We start from the raw sequence: 24172 nt of genomic DNA, 5'->3' as shown, positions 1-24172 counted from the left end.
AATCAGTTCCGCCTTTTTATTGACCTTATCTGTGTTACATGCACCACAAAGCTTTTGAACATTGTTAGACTACCGAGAGCCCAAAAGTTGTTAGTGAGTTAACTGTTAAACCTATTCTGATCATTCAGAGAAAAATTCAACAAGAGACAATCATGGAAAACAACAGAGCTCTGCAAAAATAACCAATCCTGAATAGTTAGCTGCATCTCACAGAAATTGTATGTATTTTATGAGTTTGCTAATTCGCATGAATTTATACGAAGCAAATCATACAAAAACGTACAATTATTAAAAAAATAACAATATTATAAAGAAACAATTATGAAACCACCCCTAATGTGGTTGTACGAATACGAATTATCCACCTTACGTACGAATTGCCATGAGATCACTGCATGTGACATCAAGTTAAAGTACAATTAAAAAATATTTATAAGGTGGGCTAGATTTATTTATATAGTAATATTTTAAATTATGTAGGAATAAAGTTTAAAATATTGGTTTATGCTTATAAACAACTTACAACAATATTTTAAATTGTTTTTAATATGATTTTCATTTACAGTTGTGTATAGGATTGTTTTCGAATACTTTTTTGAATGTTGTTGTTATTCATTTCTGATTGGTTCATGTCTTAAAACTCATCTAATACAAGTAAAAGTTGGGTTAACTTCATTTGGTTCTTACTTAGTGATGCACCGATGTATCGGCCGCTGATATTTATCAGCCGATTTTTTATGAATTTGAAACCATCGGCATATCGGCAATAGCACGAGAAAGGCCGATACAGATTGTTTATTAATTTACTGCATAAAGAAATCCATTATATGTAAAAAAAAAATGAGTTAATGTTGTAAAATAAATGCTGAATAGCAAAAATCACCTTTAAAGGTTGTCATGTGGTCTTATTTTATTTCTTTAAGCTTAATTTGTGCCTCTCTTATTATGTTGGTCAGTTGAAAGTTTTATTATATTAGTAATTAGATCAAATCCATGTTCAGTAAAAATAATATGAACTAGCTAATAGACCAATAGTATTGTATACAAGTGTTTAATATCAGTATCGGCATCGGTATCGGCCAGAAGTTGTCTGTTTAAATCGGTATCGGCCCAAAAAAATCCAATCGGTGCATCCCTATTCTTACTTTAAGTGAAAAGTTGCAAAAGCTAAATGTAGTAATTTATATTTTTTCTCAAACAACACTGTAAAATAATTGCTGTAATTATGCAGCTGGTTGCCAGTAACTTACTGTAAAAGAGAAAGACTGAAAATCTTTCATGTTCATTTAACTTTGAACAAACCGCTAGTTGCCAGTAATCCCAGTAATACTGTAATATCTACAGAATTTTTTTACAGTGAATATTTTTGTTTAATTAAAAAAATCTTATTGAAACACAAACATTTATTACCACATAAACCAATAATTGTAATAATTGACGGGAGCATCCTTTATCTCCGCCCCCTTCAAATCTCAGTATGCTGCCAATTCTTTTTTTGAATGAAATGTCTACTTTTCTATATCCAATTTAAGCACAGTTGGAAAACACAAGTCATGGCCACTATTCTCCTTGTCTGATATTTTGTTTATTCGGAAATATGTCGTAACACGGAAGTGTAGTCGGTCAGATCTTCCAGGTCATGGGGACTTTAAGGCAGGGTAGAAAAAGGTGCTGCGTAACTGAACACTGTAAGAAAAATAAGGTATATTTTGAATTGTAAATTATGTAAATGTAACAGACCCCCCCAAAAAAATATGACATTGAAAATTTGCATAATATTCATTAAATAGATCACATCATATAAAAAGGGGCAGCAAGCACACTTTTATTGTATAAACCGTTTGGTTGGTTGCTCACATCCAGAAGCTGTGCTACTACTAGAAAGAAATTGATAGAAGCATATTTGGAGTATTTCTACAGGAGTACAGCTTTTTGTCTAAACTCATTTGTTGGGTCAGCTGTGATTCATATTTTCCCCTCTGGTTAGTGTTTTTGGTTGAGCATGATGCTTCATTCTCTCTGGACGTCAGCAAAGTGAATAATTTCATTTGTCTCTCCAATAGCACCTTCATATGACAGATTGAAAGAGAGAGCAAATCAGGTCAACCTTATTGAATTTAGTGGTTTAGATAATGTAATTTGGATCACCCCATATAGTGTGCATGTCAGTTGAGATGGATTGCAGCGGGTGCGAGCTGCAGACAGAACTAATGTCTGTGGGCAAGGTTTTACACCCACTTAACCTTAAACCAGGGTTCAGTTTATTCGAAAAATATCTGTGTGACTTTCTGATTCATCTTTGTTTGTCAGCGTTTAGACGTGTGGCGTCACCTAAATTTGATTTATCACTGAACCGTCACTGATTCTGCTATTGGTTTAATTCATATGAGAACAACCGCCTGCATAACAGATTTGTCTTATTTTCTGTTTATCTCTCTACAGGCTGGGATGTCTGGCACTGTGATGTTTTCATTTCATATACTGCACTTTATTTATATATTTTTTCTAATACAAATGCATAAACACACAGAGTACCCAAGCGATTTAAAAATGTTGCAGCTGACATGTACAGCTGTTGATATTTGAACTTTTATTGATAAATAATATAAATGATTGAACATGGAAACACTAAACTAATTGAAAGCTTTTTGGGGGGAGTCTGTTAGAGTACATTTACATAATTTACATATCAAAATACACCTTATTTTTCTTAAACGGTTCAGTAATAACTGTTCACCTTTTTTCTACCCTGCCTTAAAGTCCCCATGAACTGGAAGTTGTGATCGACTACACTTTCGTGTTATGACATATTTTCGAGTAAAACAAAATATAAGCACAGTGTTTTCCCACTGTGCTTTAATTGGATATAGAAAAGTAGACGTTTCATTCACAAATGGAACTGGCAGCAGACTGACATTTGAATGGGGCGGAGTTAACGGATGCTCCCGCCCAAGCCGTCTAACTGATGTCATCACAGAAGGATCGCCATAAGAGTGCAGAATTACATTTTCAGATTTTGATTAAAGTTTATAAGAGCACATGAATCAAACAAGAGTTATTAATAAATTGTTTATAATAAACACTGCAATATTACATAAAGTATTAAAAATAAAAAAGGTCAGTTTTGATTTTATTAGGACTTTAAAGGGACACCATGAAACTTTTGGCCACTAGGGGGTGCTAGACACGTATTTTTCACTTCTAGCGCCCCTAGAGCCCACAAGCGCCGCAGCACTGTCGCAAAGGAAAGGAACTGGCCAACCTTAAAACTAAACTAAAAACTAAACATTTAAAATGCTAAACGATCAACATTTTGAGACAACAGGGAGAAACGCAGTCATGTTACAACTTTCTGATGAGGAACTCGTCGTGGCAGAAGCCATTTCTCAATCTGAAGGTTGCAGCCTCCGGATGTCGTATTTCTAATACGTCATCAAGACTGTCTTATTTCACAATATTAACAATTACAAAGTTGACTATTATACTTAGTTAATCGTAAATTGTTGCAGTATGCTTATGACCTGCGAATGTAATGCTCAGTTTACCTTAATAACCCAGGCTTGACGACGTGTGCAGCCTGCATATTTGACCTCCGGAGGCTGCAGCCTTCCAATTCAGAAACGACCAGACGTATTTCCTTGCCTTTTTCCAAACAAATATTGTTGCATCCTCTCTCTCTCCCTCGCCACCAGGATTTTCCGCAATGGCGCTCGTTATTCCTCTTTTTTGTGTGAAAATCGCTCCAAATCCAAGTAAACCGATGCGTTTAGGTCTGCCGCTTTGTAATACGTCACGCGAGTGACAGCGGAACGCAGCAAATGAGGAAGAGAGAAGAGAGAAACGCTCGGATCTGATTGGTGAATGAATAGGGTTTGGTTTTACACTGTGAGCAAGTTTGAGTGCTATAGCATCCTGGATTGTAATGTAAATATCATAGACACAGTAAAAAGAAAGGTAAATACGTGAACACAGCATCTGAATACAGGGAACTATATGCAATATAATCGCCGTAATTTATAAAGAACATCGCATTTATGTATGAATCAACAGTTTATATAAAAAATTGCCTTAAAGGGGAATCGAACCCGGGTCGCCCGTGTCATAGGTCCGTGACACTAAAGACTGTGCCACAGAGTCACATATTAGAAACTGCTCTCTACACTCCTTAAGTAGCCTCCAGCAAAATTCACGTTAAAAACAAATTGTGTGGAGGAAGTGACGTATGCCGTAAAGCAGTCGAATTTTGTAGTTTTTTTTTGTGCTCTGGTTACTACCAGAAACCCTAAGTTTTAAAATACGAGTAAAAGTGATACAGACCCCGTCAGGCTATGGTAGACATGTCATTCAACCTATTTAAAGTCGATGTACTATCACAAGGGTCTTGAAAATGTATTATGAAGGTTGAAAAATTACATGGTGTCACTTTAAGTCTTCATTCTAAAAAAGCTCAGCCCACCCTGATTGGTCAGCTGGACCACTCGGTTGTGAATGGTCAACCGCTTTCAGCTTGTATTTACAAATTTCTGCAAAGATTACTAGGGATGTAACGGTATTATAAATTTCGTGGTATTGCGGTAGAAGATTTTCCCGGTACCACCGTGGTCACATGATCGGTAAAACGTAAGGTCTTCCGGGCAACACGTGTAGTTTTTTTCCGGTCAAGTAAAGCGAGTGGAGGGACGCGGGAACTACAATTCCCATAATCCCATGCGTGCTACTCTGACGCCTCTCTACAAGTGGAGCGGCAATGGCGGAAGCAAAAGAAACACGGATTTTAAATCTGATGTGTCGAAAAAGTTCGCGTTCGCTGTGACAAGAAATGAGGAAGGACAAAATGTGATGGACATTCAAAAAACGAGTGAGTAAATCCGTGAATGAGCTGAGTGTGTATGCCGTTTCTCAATTAGTAGGTTGCAGCCTCCTTAGGTCGCATATGCAGGCTGCATCCGTCATTAAACGCCTGGTGTATTTAAGTTAACTGAGTATTACATTCGCAAGTCATAAGCGTGTTACAATAATATACGATTAAATAAGAATACTAGTCAACTTGAAAAATGTTAATATTTTGAAATAAGACGGTCTTCGTTACGTATGCAGCCTACAAATGCGACCCATAGAGGCTGCAGACTTCCGATTGGGAAACGCGCCCCTGTATTAAGTGAGCTGACCTCAGCTCTAAGTCCAGCTACAATAAGTAAGCAATTTTCATTTTTTACTGGGTTGTTTTTGTTTTCAGGAATTGACCCATCTTAAAACCCATCATCTTTTCTTAATTCTACAATCACAACCGTTGCTTTCATAGGAGTATACCAAGCATTAGCATTAATTTTAATAATAATTAAAACTAGGTCAATTGAGGGAGTCACTCAATTCTTAAAACCTGACTGATTGGGAGTTGTTTAAAGTCGACAAACTAAAATGAAACTTAATTTTTTTGTCCTTTTTAAGAAAATTGTAAACACTTCACTACACTTTGTACATTGTAATGTTCAGTCTTGTTTAATAAACACTTATGGGAGTTTTTCCAAGTCTTCATTTGTTTTTTTCTTCTTCCTGCAAATGTTTCAATAATTACCGTACCGTGGGCATCATACCGAAATACTACCGTACCGTGAATTTTTGATACCGTTACATCCCTAAAGATTACAAATAAATGCCCAGGTATAGTAACTCAAGACCAAGTACACTGGTGATTGTTGTGAAACTGACAAAGCTTCAAGTCGTCAATCTTGTGCTTATCAAATAAACAAACAAACGGAGTTTACAAATGTTTTAACATTAACTACTTGTCTGAACACCTTTTGTCCAGCGCATGTGTTTTCTTACTTGTTTCTGTGTAGCCAGAGGAGAACTGGCCCTTCAGTTAAACTTGTTTTTCTCAATGTTTGTTTTTTTTACTCCTGTGCCTTTTGGTGTTTTTGGTTCCTTGTCGCAGTCACTTTTTGGCTTTTTCACTGGGGGTCAATTCACACCCTTTTAAAGGTGCCAAAGAATGCATGTTAATAATTTGTTAAATTGTTCTCTGATATCTACATAGAAGGTCTGTGGCTTTATTAAGTACAAAAATGATCTAGAGTCAGTTTTACATGTACATTTACAATCCTAGGATTTGTCTTTAGAATGAAATGGTCTATTATTACCTTATTTGAAAGGATCATGAATAATAAATGTTGAGCTCTGCTCTGATTGGTTGTTTCTCAGAGCAGCTCCTTCAGTAGCTCTGTGTGTGTGTAAACAGATCTTATGTTTGAGTCTGTATCAGATGGATATACAGATTTTGAGGAATAATCATTTATTTGGAGATTGTTAATGGACGTTTCTGAGTGGTAAGTTTGTGTTTGTTTTACTATGGACCTGCAAAACGTAACCGTAACGTCAATAGTAGAACTTCAACGTTAGCATATAGCATTAACTAGCATATAGCGCTAACTCAGCAGTCACAACTTTGTTTTTAGCATTGTAACAACATTGTTTTTAGCATTGTAACAACATTGTACTTAATTTAATGTGTAATTTAATGTTGGGGTGTACATCTGGACTGTAACGTCACAGTTGGTGTTTTCCAGCGGTCTTTTGCATGCACAAGGTTTACATAAGAATGAGAACAATCGTGTTTGAGCCTCATGATATCTCATGACCATGTACAGAGCTCGTATGATTCATCTATGCCTAGTTAAATACAGTTTTACATTCTATGGCACCTTTAAAACTAATATTTTTTGAGAAAATTGTTAAGAAAGTACATTGTTGCATCTGAAAAGAAAAAAACACAGTCAGCCTGATGTAAATCCATAAAGATATAATACAATATACTTTAATAATTTAATGTTCTTGGCAGACATTTAAAATCATGGCAGGCAAGTATTGAATGTAAAAAAATAAAAAAAATAAAAGCAGTTTATTTTTTACAGCAGTATTTTTTGTAGTATTTTTCTACCGAGCTAAAGAACATAGATTTAACCTAAAATAAAGCAATAAACCCCGAGAAGCAGTGGGTTACCAGTGCATTTTATAACAGCTAAGGGGCGTTGTTAGGCACGACGCGAAGCGGAGTGCCTAAACCCCCTTAGCTGTTATAAAATGCACTGGTAACCCAACGCTTCGAGGGGTTTATTGCGTTTATAAAACGGTTACTTCATATGCATAACGTTAGCGGGATTTTATAAAATAAAACCCAAAAAAGTTGTAATTATATTAGTACAAATATTACTCTTCCGCCAAACAAAGTAGTTCCTCAGAATCAAGTGTTACTGAAACAGAGCGCAGTTCCCAACCAACACAGACACAGCAAAGACACAATGAAAATATGATTTAAGACTGTGGTGTTTATTTTATGAAACACCATTCATCTAATTTATACATTAACATTTATATCGTGCAACTGTTGAAGTGATGATCAAATATGCTTGGAAGCATGCTGAACTCTTTCCCTGTCAGCGTTTTTTTTTTTTGTAAGTTGCCACCCAGTTTTAGTTTAATGCCTTCCAGAAAATTATCTTCTTTATATAAACATAAAATATCAAATTAAAGATCAGACCATCCGCTTTGAAACAAAAACAAACAAAAAAACATTTCATCCTACCTTCATTTGATCTCTTATCACCTCTCAAATTTTTTTATTAAAAGCGGAGATAATTCCATTTTTGTGAAGAACTTTAGTAAGAGATCAGATTCAGACGGAGCCATGAACAGTACTACACGGTGTTTCAGTGAATGCGTCAGTGTTTAAGTTGGGTAAGATCGCCACCCAGTGGATAATAGCGGACGTATGAACTTGAGTTATAAAATCCTCAGACAACGTTTTCTCTTTATCGACGAGATGACTCAACAATATTTATGGACGTTCATCTGGATATCGCCATTAATTGTGCAATTGTAGACAAATTAAAAATATGATTTAAGACTGTGGTGTTTATTTTCATAAATCAATACGCAGTAACAGTGGCACAGTGATACTTATGTAATGTGGTCTGAACCGTGAGGTTACCGGTGTATTTTATCACGGCTTAGAACGCGTTTCAACCAATCAAAATGAAGAACCAGAACTGCCCGTTTTATAATATATATTTTATTTCGCTGATCACCATTTTTAGATTTTAAATACAAATAGACTCCTAATTTTAGTCTTCTAAAGTTAGACAGAAAATCACTAACGGGTAAATTTGATCCAAAAATGACTCGCTGTCCCAAGGGCATTAAAATAAAATACATAAATGTATATATTTAGTACCTTTGAGGTAATAAAATGCAGTCTTTAAGTACAAAGCCAGGTTTATGTTTTTAAAGGGTAACACCCAAGTAACCGCTTATATAATATTTCTGAATTATATTGATATATAACATACACTGGGTTTAAAAATAAACCTACTATGAAATATTTTGATTGGAGCAAGAAATATGAAAGTGAAACTAGAAAGTGAGTTTTATAGTAAGTCATATTTGTAAATGAAAAACACAATAAAGACATTTTTTCCAGCTTGTCGGATAAGCCAAAGTCATGTTTCGCATTTTTCTCAACGAGTCCAATTGAATGAACTTTCTGTTCAACCTCAGCTATGTACTGAGGATTTTGGTGTCCACAAAGCTCTTTGGAATTGAGGCTTGCAAGGGAAACACAACATTTGGCTTGTTTACAAGACTATATTCAGAACTTTTATGTAGATTCGACATTCAACCATACCATAATTACATTTTGAGATTTGGCACCATGATCACTACATTCCCCATGGGGTTGAAACTGAATCTTGTTTCATCTCCTCCCCTCCTCCTCCGTTTGTGTCTGTCCTCCCTCATTCCCTTCCTCCAATTTCATTCGGGCTTCACACTGCCCTTCGTTGTGGGGGTGATGATGGTATGCAGGGTCAAATATCACTGTGAATAATCTCTGATCGCCTCTAGACCTGCGTGGAAAATCACAGTGGGTGCAACTTCTGTCTTCAGATTGGATTAAAGAACAGAGATATAGTAAAACTTCAGGTGGATTTTTAAATAAACATTGGTCTGATTAGAGCGTTTGAGAGCCAAGTGCTCAGATATTCCCCTCACGCTGAAGCAGAGTCACTGACAACCAATGAGGGAGTTTCCACGTGTATGCGTGCGGTTTTATGTGTGAGTCAGTTTGTCGTATGTTAGGAGAAATCTTTTTGAGATCAGACACTGGATCTTTCTTTCTGTTCAAAGCGTCATAGATTAAAGCTTTTCCAGAGAGGTAAGGAAATTTCAGCTTTGTGTTTGTTGGGTTTATCATGTGGATCAAAAGGTGAATGTAACAAAAACATGCACTCAACTTTAATTCCAGGTTGCAGGTGTAGACAATGGGGTGGTTTCCCGGACCGGTCTTAGGTCTAGTCTAGGACTAAAATGCATGTTTGAGCTGCTTTAAATGAAAACTGCTTACACTTACATATTATATATATATATATATATATATATATATATATATATATATATATATATATATATATATATATATATATATATATATATATATTATTTTATGTCCGTATGGTTCAATTAAATGTAAAAGCAGTGTTTCCTCTAGGATTTTTTCCAGCTGTGGCGGCAGGGGGCGCCCATGATGATTATAAATGTACATTATTTTTTTTAAATGTAGAAAATAGGCTACAGTAAACTAACATGTATTTTTTATTATTTTCATGCTGTCATTTACTTTTCCTTATATTTATAGCATATTGCTTTTCTATGTTTGATCTAAATTGTATATTCTTAAAAAATACGTTTTATAGCTTCGTACGGATCTTAGTTTTAATGTAGTGTGCAAGTTCGTGCTCGTGTTTAGCGTTACAGAGCTGTAGCAAAGTCACGCACAATCCTGTTTGATAATCAGCACCGCTGTGATTGACAGAACATCCAAACAGTTATCCGACATCAGCAGCAATTTTATTCCACACCCTGCCTGTTTGACATAAAGACCCAGACCCGGTCACACCGCAAATCGCGCAGTTAAATATAAACCTTTAACGGTCTAACCTTTTGGTGTTGGATGTTAGACCCGCAATTAACTCTATTGAGTCCCGACCTGCATCTACAACGCAAATGACACGTTAATATTATTACACTCGTTACCTCAAATATTATGCGTTTTACCCGCGGGTACCCCGACCCTCCTATCTGAAACAGATGAAACAGTATCACCTTCTGCCTCAAGTTTTTATTACCAACGTCCTTCTCTTCCCACAGGAATAATGTAAGTTTCCTTCCAAACAGATTCGACTATTAATGTTTTGTAGTCCCATATAAGTAGTATTCAGTATTTAGCTATTTGTTTTTAGACAAATATCTTATCATTTAATGTGAAACTTTGTGAGGGTCGATCTAAAGCACAGAAGATTGACAGCTGAGTGGTCAGCAGTGCGCTGCGTTTATAGCCTATATTCTGAATAACTAATGGCCTGATAAGTTGATAATATGAGTACAGTGATTACAAATGAATGTCCAAAAACCTCGTAATATGTTAAATCGAAAGTTTAATTATGTCATTTCTCGTAGCCCTGCGCTGCGTCGGTGTATATGCGCCGGTGAACATCATACGCGTCATGACCTTGCACCTTAAATGACCCTAAATTTATTGTCATACAGATAAAAGTAAAACAACATTCGAAACTGTAAATTTTGTATTTTTATTTGTGTAAACTCACAATAAGGAGAAAACATTGTGCTTATTTAAAATAATTAAAAACATGACGCGCTTTCTGCTGCTTTGGTTTTAGAGCGCGTCACAAAAAAGAACAGAAACTCAAATACTTTTTTATTCGTTTTGTCAATCTGATAATTATTTAAGTGTAACATATTTCGTGTAGGCTTATTTATTTTATTATTATTTCTCAAAACAGAGACGTAGCCTAATCATCATCTGTTGATTTAAATCTATTTGTGCATTAAACTAAACCCATGGGGGAAATTATGATATTTTAGGCGATTTATTTATAAATGAGTTTACAACGCGAATCCAGAAAGGAATTTTTTTATTTTTAAAGACAGCCTGTCTGACAGGGCTATTTATTTTGGGAGCTGCCGCGGGTTTTGTCTAGAAGGGATACAGCAAATGCAGAATAGTTAATGATTAGATTTGGAGGTAGGATTATTAGGATGAAAACAGCGGCTCTGGCTAAATGAGATACAAATACATCCTACAATCGTGTGAAATGTTGTGTTTAGAGTTGGGTTTGGGTAAAGGATTAGGATAAAACAGTGCTCATCCGGCAAGATTTCGTTTGCTGTATCCCTTCTATCCACAACCGAAGGCGTGGCGGGGATGTTTTAGGCGTGGCGGGCCGCCACGGTAGAACGTATATAGCGGAAACACTGAAAAGGGTTAACATTTCAAAATAAATTTGCAGATTATTTGCATGCATTCTAATTTTTTGAGGACCAAGTCTATAATTTCTGGTTTTATTTGATTTTGAAAGAATATTTGGGGGATAATTGCAAAAATGTCAATGTGGTGTAACTGGTCTGTATAACTAGTATTTTTTTAACTTAAAATATATTCATAAAAAATGTGGAATAAAATATAATCATCTAGTTTAGTGTAATTTTTGCATCATTTCTCAAAGATTATTTACAAAACACAGCTGTTTTCAGCATATGTCTGGACGAATATTACAAAAACGCATTAAAATGTACATTTAGAAATATGTAATAAAATGTATTTTCGTGTGATATTTTAAAAATATTTTTTTGTTATTGATGATTATGCTTACATGCCATCAAGGTGGATAACATATTTAATATTTCTCCTTTGGCGGTTACACCATTTGACATTTTCAGGTCCATTCAGTCTTAACTTTCATAAAAATGGTGCAAATGTAATTTTTTATTGCATAAAATCAACAAAAATACACTGTGTACATTGAAATATACCTGATGCATGCTTTAAAAACAAAAAAGTTTTTTAAAAATATTTTTTAATTTCTCATCTTGCCAAACCATTTTTGTCACTGACCCTATATCAGTGCCATTGTTTGCGGGTGGTGTTTCCGTTGACTAACTTTGCAGCTTTTAACTTTAACTAAAAAAAAGAGACATCCAGCTGTTGGGTTGTAGGTTAACCTATGCTGGGTGGTTTGTTTCAACCCAAAGTGCTGGGTTGTTTAACCCATTGTTGCACTCTAAAAAATGATGGGTTGTTTTTAACCAAGGGCTGGGTTACTATTGGACAGAACACATTTCTGGGTTAAAATGACCCAAATAATGATTTTGTTTACCCAACTACTGGGTTATTGTTAATCAACCATGTTGAAACAACCCAGCAGTTGGGTTAAAACAACCCATTTTTTGGGTAATTTTTTTAACCCAGAAATGTGTTCTGTCCAATAGTTACCCAGCCCTGGGTTAAAACAACCCAATATTTTTTAGAGTGTGGGTCAAATATAAACAGTAGTCCCTTTCACACATACAGTCTTTACTGGTAATTTACTGGTAAATTGCAGTTAACAGATCATGTGTGAACAGAACCTTTCCGGTAAATCAGTGCTCCCAATTTACCAGTAACACAGGTTGTAAGATTACCAGTAATTTACCGGTAAGCGCTATGTGTGAACGAAAAATATAGGATTACCGGCATTTAGAACGGACGACGTCAGACCGCGCTGACAGCTTCGGGCCAATCATAATGATTTAAAACAGATGACGCGTTTACGCCCAGATTGTTTACGGACGTTTCCACACATGCGGTGCTTGAAAGTCGAGCACACCTGAAGTTTACGTCCACATTTCTTCACCAAAGTTGTTTAAAACATCTTACCACCTACTTGTCGAATTGCCGACGTCCTTAGCACGCCCTATGTGAAGCCTATTGTGCAAAAAGTACTGTTGTTTAAAACGCCATCGGTTTGACGTCGCCTCATGCAATGTTGTTTGGTCATGAGCAACTTCGCGACTGTCAGAGTTTACCACAGACGTGAAAACAACAAAATACGGACCGTGGATATGAACGACGTGGATTGTTTACAAATACAACACTGAGCTCGCCGCGCGCCACAGGTACTTCCGCTTTCTCAACGAATTTACCGGTATTTTGATACTGATGTGTGAATGATGTCTTACTGGTAAAAAGACGGAATGTCACTGCGTGTGTGAACAGCACATTTTTGTATTTACTGGTAAATTCATTCTGGTAAATTCATGGTAATTTACCAGTATTACTGTGTGAAAGAGGCTATTTAATTTAACCCAGCAGGTTGGGTTTGTTCCTTTATGACACAACGCTAGATTAAAAATAACCCAGCATTTTTCTAGTGCACTACTAAATGTTTTACCAGTTGATGTATTTAAATCAATATGGCCATTTATGGACTTCTCCAGAATAATAATTCTGTCATGAAAATAACCCAGCCTGGTTGATGAATCACTCATTTAGTTTGGTCATAATATAATGTATTTTATTTAGGCTACCATTTTTGTTTTCCATTCATTTTGCCTTTATTTGATAGATAGTATTTAAGGAAAGGACAGGAAAGAACAGGGCGAATAGAGGGGTACGGGATCGGCAAAGAACCTTGAGCCGGAAATTTAACTCAAGTTCCCTAAAAGCGTGTCTGCACCATATGTCAGAGCACTGCCCACTACACCATCAGCTCAGACTATGCTACCATTCTTGATATGTGTCTTACACATTAGTGCTGTCATAACAAATATTTGAGCCTGACAAATGTTTTATATGTATGGATAATATCAGGGTTGCCAACTCTAACGCATTTGGCTTGAGACACACACTCTATGTCACGTTTTCACTTTGCTGACATAAATCTCAACCCCAATCCAGCCTAAAGAAAATATAGCAAAGCCAGAAATCTGCTCATATGACCGTCTTTCTGTCAGGATGGAGCTTAACTGTTCTGTTTAAGCTCTATACCTTATTATCTGGACAGATTTGAAACAGCAGAGATGTACCAGTCGCAGTTTGCATGTGTGTGGTCAGGGGATGGGGACGGGAGTTTTCCCTGTGGGCCGCTGGGCATTGAGGGCAGGCTCACTCCCTTACAAATGAATTATGTTAAAACCATAGTTCCTGTAGTAAAACCATGGTTTTGCTTATAGTAATCAATACACCAAAAAACATGGTTACTACACTTTTACCACAAATATCCATGCTAAATTTTCGTAAGGGCTGTTATGCACATATTATAATAACAACCACAACACTGTGTTTTTATCTTTGGGCCCACTTGTAACTAACCTCACGTTATATCTGTCTCCCTTCAAATAGTATGTAGTGCATTCGCGGCGGAAAATCTGCAAATGAAATTAGATAGCCGAGCAGGAGTTGTGTCCAATCAGTTGAAAGAAGGCTGGAGTTTCTGTTCACAGAAGCCAAGCACAAAATCCATTCATTTAATTTAATTCACATTTATCTGTATAGGGCTTTTCACAATGCATATTGTTTCTTTACAGAAAATGCAAGCTTATATTAGAAAATATAGGTCATTAGCAAAATGACCATGTATGTTAAAGCAATGATGGGGTGATCACAACGTTTTTCTACCTTTGAAATGTACCCCCCCCCAAATAAACCCTTAAATTTCACTTCAGCTACAAAGCCAAACCCTGATTTAAAACAAAATAAATCTCAAAAAGGTGATAAAGACCCTAATGCAAAGTCTGCAAGAGAATTGTTTGTGTCAAAAACTGGCTCGCTGTATTTTATCCTGAGTTAACTCTTTCCCCGCCATTGGCGAGATATCTCGTCAATTAAGAGAAAACGCTTCCCCGCCAATGACGAGATTTTCCGTCTTTCCGCAATACCGCTATTATCCACCAGGTGGCGCCCTTCCGCAACTTTTTAAAACCGGAAGTATTGCCCTATGGCAAGCGGCTGCATGTCCGTGTCTGTTTTAAAGATCGCTCTGAATCGGATCTCTATGAAAAGTCCGTCACAAAAATGGAATTATTTTTGCTTTTTGCTCAAAATATGGTGTTTTTGCAAAAACCTACCCATATTCAAAAGCTGATTGCAAAAGAACCACTAAAGGTAGGATGAAACGTTTTTTTTTTGTTTGAAAGCAGAGGGTCTGTTCTTTCATTTGGTATATTGTATGTTTATTTATTTAAAGAAGAACATTTTCTGGAAGGCATTAAACTTTGGTGAAAATCATGAAAAACGCTGGCGCTGGCTGGCAACTTTTTTTAAAAACGCTGGCGGTGAAAGAGTTAAATATATACACAAAATATTGATTTGAAAAAATAAGCTTATTTTTAAGAAATGCAAACCTTTTACAAGAAGAAAACATTTCCTAGCGGCTTAAAACGTTAAAACAAGTTCAATGCTTAGACAAAACAAATATCATTAGCAAATAATCGTATCAATTGCAAATATTAAAATGCATCAGTCAAGATGACTTGTAGTATCCTAGATAAGACTGTGTTGTTAGTTTCAGGCAGTTATCTGGAAAAAACAAACATCGGAATGTTGACAGTGGCCAATGATGATCAAGTATTCCATACTGCTGTGTAATAAACATTTATAGCGGTGTTGTAAATAAGCCTGGCTAAGATATGATTCTGTGAGTGGCACTATGATCTTCACTATTTATTTTGAATGCAAGAATGAAATGGCAGGTGTGTCATAAAGTTAATTTTGGACTCAGTATTTGTCACTTCAGATACTTCAGTCACTCTCACTGACATTAAATCACATGGACTGTAATACGATGAGGGAGAATGTGGTTACTGGGGTGCTGTATAAATAATAATAACAACAAAATCTATTATATAAAAGCAGGACACGGCCTTGTCTTTATTTCACGGCAACAGGCAATGACGTGATGACTGTGTAGCTTTAGGCTCATACAATTTTTTGGTTCTTTTCCATCTGTAAATCAGCACTTTTGGTGCCAGTTTGATATTGGACATGTGTCAGTGATGCTGATAAATGTGTGTTCATGTAAACCTTTGGCATTAACCTGCAGAGATTTGTTTAGACTTATGCAGAACATTTTTCCATCTGTGCATTGACCTTTGTGTCAAAACTCAAGGATATATTAACCTGTATTGCGTATTGTCTTCTTCTATGCAAGTCGCTTGTGGTGAAATTGCCTTCTAAATAAGTAAATGTAAATTAATTTTTTTTTAATTTTGCACATTTGCTTAGTGTTTCTGCCAACTTTTCATTTAACCACCAAAAAGTTAATTGTCAAAGTTGTTTATGATGTTGTTTTTTAGATACAGCACAGTATTGCACAGTAAAGCAGTTTAAGAAAACTATAAATGCATGAATTCTTAGCTTAAACATAAAACATGCACTCTAAAAAAAACAAACGGTGCTATATAGCACCAAAACTGTTGATTTGAATCGTAACCATAGAAGAACCGTTTTTAGTGCCATATAGCACCGGTGAAGCACCTGTGTAGAACCATATAGGGGCCATATAGCACCACTATAGCACCACATTTGGTTCTACATAGTAGGGCTGCACGATTAATCGAAAAAGAATCACGATCTCGATTCATACATATAGGCGATCTTCATTTTAAATGACGGCGATTCACTTGCATTTACAGTATTTCCCTGTATTTAGTTTCTGCGTTCAAGTGTTCACGTATTTACATTACAACAACCCAAGAACATCAGTCAAACTTGCTAACACACACTCATACAGGGTAAAACCAAACCCTATTCATTCACCAATCAGACCCGATCGTTTCTTTCCTCTCTCTCATCTCATTTGCGGCGTTCCGCTGTCACTCGCGTGACGTATAACAAGGCGGCAGACCTAAACACAGTCGTTTACTTGGTGGATCTGGAGCGGCAATTTTCACAAAAAAGAGAGGATAAACGAGTGTCACTGTGGAAAATCCTGGTGGCGACGGAGAAAGTGAAGATGCAACAACATTGGTTTCGAAAAAAGGCAAGGAAATTATTTACCTCAGGCTCCGGACGTTTCTAAATCGGAAGGCTGCAACCTCAGAAGGTCGCATGCAGGCTGTATACGTCATCAAGCCTGGTTCATTTGAGTTAACGGAGCATTACATTCGCAAGTCATTAACATACTTCAACAATTTATTATTAACTAAAAATATTAGTCATCTTTATAACGTTAATTGTTAATATTCTGAAATTAGACAGTCTTTATGATGCGCAGTTTAGAAATGCGACCTCCAGAGAGGCTGCAGCCTTCACATTGAGAAACGGCCTCTTTGCGTTCCCCATTAGAAAGGGTTTTTCGCACGAGGGGAACATTGTTACATGTCTGCGTTTCTCTCTGATGCCTCAAAATGTTGATCTTTTAGTCTTTTAAAGGTTTAACGTTAGTGTTTTTAAAGTTTTAAGGTTGGCCAGTTTGATAGTACAAAAAGCACAGGTGCAATTTAACAGCTAACAAATTTTAAATTATTCTAAATTTTAAGGGGTCTAAAATAAGAAAAAGAGACTTTTAAGAAACGTTATTATAACTGAAAGTCCTGTAGCACATTTTTTAGTTAAGTGCATAATAAATGTTTTTGTTAAAATAAAGAGAATCGGGTGAGAGAATCGGGATCTCAATTCCCATGGAAAAAATCGGGATTCACATTTTAGCTTGAATCGTGCAGCCCTACTACATAGCACTATATGGTTCTACACAGGTGCTTCACCGGTGCTATATGGCACTAAAAACGGTTCTTCTATGATTACGAGCAAAGAACCACTTTTGGTGCTATATAGCACCGTTTGTTTTTAGAGTGTGTTATTATATATTTTAATTTTATTGTGGTCTTGTATTCCAAAGATTCACAGAAATGAAAAATACAAATGATGTTTGCCTTGCGTACTTTTATAACCTTACAGTACATTGGAAAGTACAGTATGTATTTTGAGGTCCCTATCTACAGAAGGATGGAAAAGATGCCATTGATGATTTATTACTGTGAGATATTTGAGTCTGCATGCTTTCTCCAAGTACTTTTAGATCTGGTTGTTGCTCACTTGTAGCTGCTGAGAGATTTGATTTAAATGCTTTGATTTTATTATTCCCATGGTAGAGATGAAGCTCTCACAAACATTGAGATCCAAAACAGGTCAGGATTTTGAGCACATTGAGTTCATGTGAGATATGCTTAACTGGTAAAGGATTGTGTTAGCAGCATATAAGGTTGTGAGTTAGATTCTCAAGGAATGTGTGTAGTGGTAACATGTACAGTAGAGCTTGAATTCACGGTAATGTAAGTCGCTTTGGATAAAAGTGTCTGCCAGATGCATAAATGTAAATGTGTGAATGTGAATTTGGGAAATATATCCAGAATGTGTCGCTGCTTTCTTTTGTGTGCTTTGAGAATGGTATTGTGCTGCAAACACTGTTAGTTGCTCCTTAAACTCAGTCCTTTTATAAATCTTAAGTCTTTGAATCTCCAAGAAAACTCCTCTTTCAGCTCAGTGAGGTATTGACCATCTGTACCAAAAGTCTACTTTCTCCTTCCTGTTTTATTGCTGTTGATCCAATGATAAGAAAAGAATGGAAACATTTTGTTATCTTTTCTGAGCGGTGCAATTAATACTTTCTCATTTACAGCCATTGAAAGAGCTTCATCAGTAATTACAGAAACAAGATTTTTAAGATTGATGTTTTTGCCTTTAATGAGATTTGATCTGTATACCTGGGGTTTACTTCTTAGTTTTAGCTCAAAAGGTTTTTGTATCAAACTGTCTGTGAATGAAATGACCATAACATATCTTAAGCTGTTGTGTAGCAGGCACAATAATCATTATCTGTGTTTAGTAACATTTTAAAGGTTATAGATGAGAAATTTGTCCTTTGCATCTGAACCTATGTTTCTTCAGTTAAGACCTTAAAAGTATACAATGCTTTTTGCCTCTTTTCTGGATGGGCAAGTGACTTTGTGAATTGAAAGTTGTGGTACATGTTTGACTAAGTCAAATTGTTTTTTATCCAACAGATGACTGTAATAGAGTAGAGTTGAGGCTGGAAAATAAACGACAAGAGATGGTGACCATGCATGAAACACGGTGATAAGAAGCCTTGGGTGAGACTCTTTTTACTCCAACATTTCTAACATATATTTTCTAACATTCAAGTTATTAAGTTATAAGTAAACAAAGCCTTATGTATGGGCTACATGTGGAAATAACCAACTGGATTTCTCATCTCGTCATTTAAATGTAAATGAGACTCCAAATAAATGTGGCACTTCCCTTTAAAAATGCATTTTGTTTATATTTACGGTAGAAAATATCTTTATGGAACATGTTCTTTAGTTAATTTCCTAAAGATTTTGGTATAATATTAGCTATTATTTTGACCCATAAACATATTGTTGGTCATTGCTACAAATATACCTGTGCTACTATATGGTTTTGTTGTCCAAAGTCACAAATTTATTATCGGATGGTTATATCACACAGTTGCATCATAAGCTTTTCTGGTGATGACTTTTTTGGCGATGACTTTAAATTCATGACCAAATGAAACACTGAATCTGCGTCCCAATTCACCTACTTATACTATGCCCTAATAGTATGTACTGCATTTGTGTTGAAAAAGTACCTACTTTTGAGTGCAGAATGACACAGTATGCACACACTACTGGGACATATTAACGCGAAACAGAAGTGACGACTTGTTGCCTGGACGACATCAAAATACAACTATGCATAAGTTGCAAAGATTTAATTTATTGATTTAGTGCCGCATTATTTACTTAATTAGTTCATTATGTGTAGCGCAACTACGCTCTTTGACCAAACTCCACCCTCTCGCGGGAAGTTATGGGTAATATCAGCCGTTCGAGTGTCAATGGACCTACACTTTGAATTTTCACCTTAAACAGTAGACCATCTGGTAATTTTAAAGGAAAACAACACCATTTTTCAATATTTTACTATGTTCTTACCTCAACTTAGACGAATTAATACATACCTATCTTTATTCAATGCGTGCACTTAATCTTTGTACAGCGTGTTGTGAATGTGTTAGCATTTAGCCTAGCCCCATTCGTTCCTTAGGATCCAGACAGGGATACATTTAGAAGCCATCAAACACTTCCATGTTTTCCCTATCTAAACACTGTTACACGAGTGGTTACATGAGTAAGTACTGTATGGTGGCACAAAATAAAACGTGGCAACTTTTTAAGCATGATAATGAGAACTATATTGTATGGTGGAAGTGCTGCATGCTAAGTGCTCTTCCGTCCAACAATTTCGTTTTTAGTTTTTATCCGCTTTAAAAAAATCTCCACGTTTTATTTTGTGCCACCAATACTTACTCGTGTGACTACTCATGTAACAGTCTTTAAATAGGGAAAACATGGAAGTGTTTGGTGGCTTCTAAATTCATTCCTGTTTGGATCCTAAGGAATTAATGGGGCTAGGCTAAATGCTAACACATTCACAACGCGTTGTACAAAGGCCCAATCCCATTTCTCTGTCTTACCCCTACCCCTTACCCCTACTTCTTAGTTTTGCACGTTCACCTGCAAATTGGGCCTTACGTGAACGTGCAAAACTAAGGGGAAGGGGTAAGACAGAGAAAGGGGATTGGGCCAAAGATTAAGTGCACGCATTGAAAAAAGATAGGTATGTATTCATTCGTTGAGGTAAGAACATAGTAAAGAACATTTTCCTTTAATATAATTTTAAAAGAATCTGTGATTATGACTCATAACAGTCTCCAAAACCATGAAACTTTTAGGAAAAAAGTTAAAAACTGATTTAAAACTTAATTATAATTTTAATCATGTTTTTTGTTGCATCTCCAGATCCAAGATGGGAAACTCCGAGAGCCAGTACAGCATGCGGCGCTCTCGAAGCAATAGTTATATCTTCCCTGGCAGACAGAAGCCTTATTCATTCAAGTTTTGCTCCACCAAAGAAGACATTTTATTGACTCACAGCTTAAAGAACGCTGGATTAGGATTCATAACCCCTTCGAAGAGCGACAATACCTTTATGCCTGGCACTTACGACCGCATCACTTGTAAATTAAAGAGAGGTGACAGCGTTCAATGCAGTGAGCTTTCAGAAGGTTTGTTTTCTGGAGGGTGCCTGGCGTTACCCTCTCCAAATGGCTGCTTGTATGGTAGCATTGGGATGAAGAGTAAAATGCATAATAATTATGCCGTAAACACGCTGAAGACACCTGAAAGGACTCACAGACTTGAGGACTTTGAGGAACAGAGAAGTCCCAGGGTCGTGATAAAGAAAGATGGCAGTGTGCAAGTCGAATTTAACAACATATCAGACAGCTCCGGACCTGTTCAGCTCCTCAGGTTTTCCCCTACCTCAGAGTCGTCCAATTCTTGCATATCTGGAGTGACACCATCATTAGACGTCCATCTTGAAGCTTCACAACCAGCTGGCAGTTTTACGAGCAGAAAAGGTAGCTCACTAAGTTCAGATGGCTCTTTGTATGATGTGCCTTGGGGGACTTGTGTAGAACCCAAAGAAAATAGCGAAATACAAAGCATTTCACCGGCAAATGTTGGGGTTTGTGCTCAGCAGTCACCTGGGAATACTACAGCCGACCTCTACAGAGATCCCACAATTGCTGCTACATTCCCTGCAGTTAAGGATTTGCCGTTTTTAAACGACAGCCCTTTAAAGCAAAGAACTTCATTTTTGTCTGTGATGGAGGAGTCTGGTTCAGAGGGATGCCATGGGGAAAAGCAGTATTCCTCTTTCACATTACCTAGCCGGAAGCCTGAACCTGTTCTGGTGAATCATGGAAAGAATGAGACCATCAGGAACCGATTTAGGCGGATCAGTGACTGGACAGGAAGCTTGACCAGGAAAAAGAAGACGTTACAGGTAACCATAATTTTAAGTATAAGTAGAGTTTATTTGCTTTGAACCTGTCTGTGAAAACCCAGCTGGCGGAGCAAAATATATAAAGTGGGAGGAGTTGGATTTAGATCCAACCTCACCCCCTGGATGTCGTGTTCTGCAGTGAGGACCATCTCAAAAATCGACACTCTTCTGATGACAAAAATTGCACCACGTGCACTGTATGCACTGTATACTTCATTCGTACATGTAAAAAATTGACTATACTTTGGCCTTTAAGAGCACAAGTATTTAATTTGCATGAATTGTTGTAATCTTCTGGAAATGTTAATTTGTGCTCGTCATGATCAAATCTATATTGTAATCGTGCGTGGGTCTGGAAATTCACAGCTATTTATTATATACAGTATAAAAACATACGTAATGCTGGACAAATTAGTACAATTTTAATGTTGCATTAATCCAACTTCATATTAATAGTATTTCGTTTTCACTGTTCTGTTTTAGGAGCCAAGTTATAATGAATCCATGGATTGTTTTGATAGTGGTGTGGATGGCCTTACTGCAGACACAAGTTCTCAGGTCTCCAGCCGTCACGGCGTCTCCAACGGCAAATCCGTAACCCAATCTCAAGCACTGCACACCCGCAGCACTTCTGTAGGTGCTCTTCATTCAGACACTTTGCGACAGAACATCTACAAGAACTTCATGAGGGAATTAACGACCGGACGACCTCCAGCAGAAGATGGAGGTGAAGATTGGGGTGAGCGCTCCACAGAGGAGACAACAGAGAGCAGTGATGAAGAAACCCTCGGCTCTCTTGAGCAGCTGGATATGCTGTTTGAGAAAGAGCAAGGTGTAGTTCGGCGAGCCGGGTGGCTCTGCTTTAAACCCTTGCTTACTGTACACAAGGATCGAAAATTGGAGCTTGTTGGTCGTCGGAAATGGAAGCAATTTTGGGTGACTCTAAAGGGTAAATATGACTTGATATGACTTGATATTTAACTCAAATGACCATTGATGAGCACTTATTGTTTTCTGCAGGTTGTACTCTGCTGTTTTATGAGACCTATGGAAAAGCTTCATCAGACCAGGAGATGTCTCCATGCTACGCCCTGGTAGTAGATGATGGCATTGTCCAGGCTGTTCCTGAGCATCCCAAGAAGGAAAATGTGTTCTGTCTTAGCAATGTCTATGGGGACGTCTATCTTTTTCAGGTCAGTTGCAAAACTTGGGTGCTTGGTTCTCCATTGATAGTTTATCCCCTGCTAAAAAAAGCAAGCTTTGGCCACGTTCATCATAGTGGTCCTGTTGTTTCTTAGCAAAAATTGGTGTGCTGGTAAAAAACAGTAGATGCCGATTAAAAAAAAAATCCTCCAATTAGAGGTCTTCTTGGGTCCAAATATGTGTACCCGACCCAAAATGACCCGAATCACTTTTTACCCAAATCTGATGTGCATAAATACTTTTTTAAAGAAAGACCCGAGACAAACCCAAGAAAATTCGACCCGAGTCTGACCCAACCCAGTGGCAATTTGTTTTTACATGAATGTCAAAGACATGATATGTGTGCAGTCTGCACCACCAGTCAGACAGAAAGAAACCCGGTGGCCTTGCAACCAATTTGGCCCGCTGCTCCATTTATTTTTATTTTTTATCTGACGAAAACACCAAAGTAACCACTAAAATGTGCATTTAAAATTGATTGACAGGTCTATCTCAACAAAATGAACCTACTGCCAGCCACACGATGTAGCAAGCGCTCTTGGCAAACAGAAGAGGTGTTGAAAAATGACACACACGCAAGATACTTCTGTTTTTTTTCGTTTGGCAATCTTTTTAAATTTCCCGAGACCCGATGCTGCTAATATTATACCCGACCTTTGTCTGAGGCTCACGTGAATCTTTTTTTCGGGTTTTCGGATCTAAGTGGACTCGTGTAGACCTCTACCACCAATATCTCATCCTGGTTAAGTCGCACATTAGCATCTAAAACCCACAACATATACCTGTGGTCAGCAATGCTGGTCCGCTTTGTATTTATATGCTGTATAATGATGTGTGATAGGTAGGGTCATCCTATCCTCACTAGCATTTAGTTTAGGATACATTTTAAGGTTTTATCTTCTTTCTTTAGGCCTCAAGTCAAACTGATTTAGAAAACTGGGTAACAGCCATCCACTCCGCTTCTGCATCCCTGCTTGCCAAACGTAATGGAAAGGAAACACTGCGTTTGTTACGTGGACAGATCCGTGGACTTCTCCAGAAGATCGACATGGACACGAAGATGAAGAAAATGGCAGAACTGCAGTTGTCCATTGTTGGAGATCCTAAGAATAGAAAGGCTATTGAAAACCAGGTCAGCAACAGTTTTATCAAACTTGTTATACATAATAAATCATTTGCCTTTAGTCTGCCTTCATTTCTATAAGCCTT

The 24172-nt window shown here is 37.0% G+C and overlaps 1 protein-coding gene across 3 annotated transcripts in view; it reads left to right on the top strand.

Annotated features, from left to right (window-relative positions):
- LOC135777886 (rho guanine nucleotide exchange factor TIAM2-like) overlaps positions 1–24172 on the top strand; it is a 90817-nt gene that overhangs the window by 20348 nt on the left and 46297 nt on the right. For 2 of the 3 annotated variants that reach the window (XM_065288157.2, XM_065288155.2), the window contains exons 2-6: positions 18892–18978; positions 20713–21760; positions 22244–22709; positions 22781–22953; positions 23874–24095. In XM_065288157.2, coding sequence (XP_065144229.2) covers positions 20720–21760; positions 22244–22709; positions 22781–22953; positions 23874–24095 — 1902 coding nt within the window. In that variant the 5' untranslated portion in view covers positions 18892–18978; positions 20713–20719. Of the gene's footprint in view, positions 1–8888; positions 9209–18891; positions 18979–20712; positions 21761–22243; positions 22710–22780; positions 22954–23873; positions 24096–24172 lie in introns of those variants that run through there. The other variant, XM_065288156.2, reaches the window with a different exon arrangement.

Source organism: Paramisgurnus dabryanus, chromosome 17, assembly GCF_030506205.2.
Source record: "Paramisgurnus dabryanus chromosome 17, PD_genome_1.1, whole genome shotgun sequence".
In the NCBI taxonomy this organism is placed as follows: domain Eukaryota; kingdom Metazoa; phylum Chordata; class Actinopteri; order Cypriniformes; family Cobitidae; genus Paramisgurnus; species Paramisgurnus dabryanus.
Note: the sequence above shows the minus strand (reverse complement) of the source record. Positions and strands in the feature narration are given on the sequence as shown.